The 5,000-nt window shown below is 37.3% G+C and overlaps 1 protein-coding gene across 1 annotated transcript in view; it reads left to right on the top strand.

Annotated features, from left to right (window-relative positions):
* Positions 1-1,803, top strand: part of LOC125045605 — a 6,428-nt gene extending 4,625 nt beyond the window's left edge. The window contains exons 4-7 of the mRNA XM_047642977.1: positions 1-76; positions 512-614; positions 889-967; positions 1,695-1,803. The exon at positions 1-76 is cut by the window's left edge and continues 53 nt beyond it. Coding sequence (XP_047498933.1) covers positions 1-76; positions 512-614; positions 889-967; positions 1,695-1,719 — 283 coding nt within the window. The 3' untranslated portion in view covers positions 1,720-1,803. The remainder of the gene's footprint in view (positions 77-511; positions 615-888; positions 968-1,694) is intronic.
* Positions 1,804-5,000: the final 3,197 nt, after the last annotated feature.

The raw sequence follows: 5,000 nt of genomic DNA, 5'->3' as shown, positions 1-5,000 counted from the left end.
CGACGTGATGGCGTACGCGGTGGACCTCGACGTGCGCCCCCACCCCCCGGCGGATATGTGGAACGAGGTCTACAAGGTATGTGAGTGAGGGGGGTACAGAATCTTTCTCCTTTCACATGTAGATACACTATTACTGTTATTACCAAGATCACTAGCATTGCCATTGCTATTGCTGCTATTAGCATTATTGTTATAACTACTCAGTTTCATTTTCTTCATGAATAGTGTTTGTTATCGTCGTTGTTAATATTATCATCATCAACAATTGCATCCCCGTTGTTCATAGTATTCTCACCATCACTACCGTAGGGGATATTATTATCATTACTAATGTTATCCCTCTAGTCACTAGTAATAATATTGTCATCATTAATGTCGTTTAATCACATTAACCCCATTGACGATACTACCGTCACTATCAGTACCGTTACCACCATCGCCACCATCATCATAATCATCAGTTATATTCACCATCACCTTATAGCGCTCAGCACTGCCTCTCCCTCCGCAGTACAAGTTCGGCGCCGGCCTCGTCGCGGCCCTCGTCTGCGCCGCCATCTTCGGCCTCTCGTGCCTCGTCTACAAGAAGCGCTGGAGGCCCGAGGAAACGCTCGGTACGTTGCGCTGTCTTCCGCAGACCATTTTACACCTGTGTGGTTATTTACAAAGATGCATGACCATGAAGATGACTAGTTTGTTATTGTTATTATTATTAGTATTATCATCATTATTGTTATTGTTATTATTATTATTATTATCATCATTATTATTATTGTTATTATTATTATTATTATCATCATCATCATTAACCATTACAATTAGTTATCATTATTCTAGAACTACCTAATTCCAAATATTCGTAATTGTTTCCCGTCTTCCTTCCCACAGACACAGCGCCCATTGTGAGCCAGGGTTACGACAACCCGACCCTGGCGAAGGACGAGGAGAACGGCGAGAGCACTCACATGTAATTCGTGACCAATTATTTGAAAGAAAAACGAACCCCAAACATGAATATTTTGAGTTGCAGACAAGCTAGGATGAACCAATAAACACGAATATTCTTAATCGCAGACAACGAAATATTTTGAACATCAGACACGAGTGAACGTCATTCAAGAACATTTTGAACATCAGACAAGATTATTCTGAATCACAAACACGAATGTCTCGAACGCCAAACGCGAACATTTGGAACCTTTGACAATTATATATATATATATATATATATATATATATATATATATATAAATATATATATGAGAACGAATTTCAGACTTTGCATAGTCGGTTTTTTCTTTTCTGTGTATGTGTTTTCAGTGTAATAAAGAATGAATGAAATACTTTATGATATGTATGTTGAATAAAATTTAGCCTTTGAGTCGAAGTGGCTCTAGTTAGTACTTAAGCATATACTTTTTAGTGTCTTTTACGGAGCAAAACAAACATATCCAAGATATCAAATATAGTTAGATATGTATGTTTTAACCTGCCAGACCGATGGCACGAGAAATATAATGTCTATGATCTAATTAATCACATTATTATCGCACTTTTACTAAAAAAGAAAAGAAAAAAAAAAAAGACAATTTCAAAGGCATATTTTTCAGTTTTTGTCAATCGTTTTTATTTCGCAAAGTACCAATGCACCTTCAAGATTTCCTGGATAAACATTTTTTTCTTTTTTTTTTCAGCGACTCTCCACCTCAAGCCTCGTAGAGTTAAGTCCTCGTGTTTGCAATATATTGCAAATGCAGTCTAGTGCACAAAGCATGGTATTACTCATTTGTAGATCTATCTTTTTAAAAAATAATACTGGTTTTATACTCACATACACACAAATATATATATATATATATATATATATATATATATATATATATATATTATATATATATATATATAATACATATATATGTGTATAATATGTATATATAATATAATATATATATATATATATATATATTTATATATATGTAGAATATATATATAGATATATATATATGTATGTATATATTTATATATATATATATATATGTATATATAAATGTATTTTGAAGAGTTTGTGTAAACATAAATTAGCTTCTCTAATGTTGTATGTTTCCCGTGGAATTTAGTAAGGATTATATATTTCATAATAAGACCATGTATTCCAATAAGAAAAAAAACATTCTGGCGTTACTGCATCTATCTGGTAGTACTTTATATTGACGCAATAAATATATAAACGTTTAACGGGATTTTATTCAAGACACCCTTCTTGATGATGTGTCTTTTCTCAGCATTGAAAATATTCTCGCTCTCGTCCCTAATCTCTCTCTCACACTCATTATCTCTCTCTCTTATTCTCTCTCTTTCTCTCTCTCTCTCTCTCTCTCTCTCTCTCTCTCTCTCTCTCTCTCTCTCTCTCTCTCTCTCTCTCTCTCTCTCTCTCTCTCTCCTCTCTCTCTCTCTCTCTCTCTCTCCCTCTCTCTCTCTCTCTCTCTTTCTCTTTCTCTCTCTCTCTCTCTCTCTCTCTCTCTCTCTCTCTCTCTCTCTCTCTCTCTCTCTCTCTCTCTCTCTCTCTCTCTCTCTCTCTCTCTCTCTCTCTCTCTCTCTTCTCTCTCTCTCATTCTCTCTCTCTCTCTCTCTCTCTCTCTCTCTCTCTCTCTCTCTCTCTCTCTCTCTCTCTCTCTCTCTCTCTCTCATATTTCTCTCTCTCTCTCTCTCTCTCTCTCTCTCTCTCTCTCTCTCTCTCTCTCACTCTCTCTCTCTCTCTCTCTCTCTCTCTCTCTCTCTCTCTCTCTCTCTCTCTCTCTCTCTCTCTCTCTCTCTCATATTCTCTCTCTCTCTCTCTCTCTCTCTCTCTCTCTCTCTCTCTCTCTCTCTCTCTCTCTCTCTCTCTCTCTCTCTCTCTCTCTCTCTCTCTCTCTCTCTCTCTCTCTCTCTCTCTCTCTCTCTCTCTCTCCCTCTCTCTCTCTCTCTCTCTCTCTCTCTCTCTCTCTCTCTCTCTCTCTCTCTCTCTCTCTCTCTCTCTCTCTCTCTCTACCCCCCTGTGTGTGTATGTATGTGTATATGTGTGTGTGTGTGTGAATATATGTATATATATATATATATATATATATATATATATATATAAATATATATAAATGTATATATATATATATATATATATATATATATATATATATGTATGTGTGTGTGTGTGTGTATGTGTAAGACGGATTACTGTGGAGGGAGAGATTTTATTTAGCATCTATCCAAACTATGCTTCTATTTTTGTAGAGGGCTGACAGGCAAACATATTTTATACATACCTGAAGGGCTGTGCCCTTTGTGCTTACATTATTCACATATCATCTAGTTGGTTAAAAAAGATATATCACTAATTATAGCAAAGGTAAGACCAGCGTCAATAATATAATTAGTGTAATCAATAAGTGCTGATCTCTGGACAGTGCTGAATAGTGATTGAAAGGTTGCAGTTTTCAAGTAACAAAGCAAGTAATGTGTAAGATTATGCGAAACGGGTGCCTTGCACATTTTGCAGTGATGATATGAGATTGGCTTTGCCTCCACAACTGCATCCTGTACATAATGCATAGTGTACTGATATCCTATGCGTAGCCTGGTTAGTATAACCTGTAAATTGAAGGGAGGGCTAGCTATATCCTTTTGACAAGAACTTTAGCAGTCATTGGGTAGCCAAGAATGATTCTCATGGCCTTGTTTTGTAAGACTTCCAGGGGTTTGAGACCATGCTGGGCTCGCATAGTCTATCATGGCTCTAACAAGGGATATGTACATCAACCTTTGGAAGAGCACCTATGTATCTGTTATTTATGTATTGTAAGGGTCTTAAACGTTCCAAGAAACGTTAATTGATGTTTTGAACAGTATGGCAGTTTATGAGATTTGGAAATGTACTTAGTCTTGATAGGTTGATTGAATCCAAAGGATGCACACTTTTTTCTGAACCTCTGGAGAACACATCCCCCCTTTTCAAAGACCTGAATGAGAATGTCATCAACATAGGATGTGATGCTGCATAGGTCTCCTTACTCACTATTGAGCTTGCAAAGAGAGTACATAAGTATGTTGAATAATGAAGGGGACAAAACTCCACCTTGTGGAGTGCCTAACTCTTGTTCACCATAATCATTGTAGGTGCCTTGGTACCATACCTTTGCTCTTCTCAAAGATAGATACTCCTTTATCCATAGCAGGAGCTTGCCCTTAACTCTTAGAAGAGTTAATTCATGGAGTATTGTAGTAAGAGAAGCTTTGTCGAATGCTCCTTTGAAATCTATGAAGTAAGAAGTCTGTGCATTACTTCCATTTAAGTATTGGGCTAAACACATTTGTGTTCCTTTCCTTTTTTGGAAACCAAAGACTGATGGATGAATTTATTTTTTAATCTGGTGGAACAGACGAGTGAGAAGAATTCTTACACAGGTTTTAGAAAGACAGGATGTCAGAGCAATTGGTCTCTATTCATCAGGGCATCCTGCTTTGGGGATGGGAATAATGGTAGCTTGTTTCCAAGCCGTGGGCAAGTCGCCTGAAGTATATGTTAAGTTGAGGAGATCAAGAAGAGGATTTCTTCCCTTCGGATGATGTCATAAGTGATTCCGTCATCCCCAGGTGCACTGGATTGGCTAGTCTTAATGGCTGCAAAAAGTTCATGACTTAACAATGGTGCATCAGCCTCATCTAGAAGTTGGCATTGATAGTCAGTTTCATTTTTATGCTTTAACTCAATCCATTATCCATACGCACCTGCGTATGGATAATGGAGAGAGGAATTTTCGCAGCATTTACTGAGGCGTGACAAAGCTACCCTTTCTGGGTGAGTGTTTGGAGTCACATTGTAAGTATTGCCTGTAATCTTGTTGATTTCCCTCCACACATTACTCATGGGAATCGTGTAGTCAATCGATTCTGCCCAGGCATACAATCTCTCTTCCCGCTTTTAATTTATTACCTCATTAAGCCTTTTACTAAAGAATACAAGGCCCCTA

Source organism: Penaeus chinensis, chromosome 37 (genome assembly GCF_019202785.1).
Source record: "Penaeus chinensis breed Huanghai No. 1 chromosome 37, ASM1920278v2, whole genome shotgun sequence".
NCBI lineage: Eukaryota > Metazoa > Arthropoda > Malacostraca > Decapoda > Penaeidae > Penaeus > Penaeus chinensis.
This window is presented reverse-complemented; position numbering and strand designations above follow the sequence as displayed.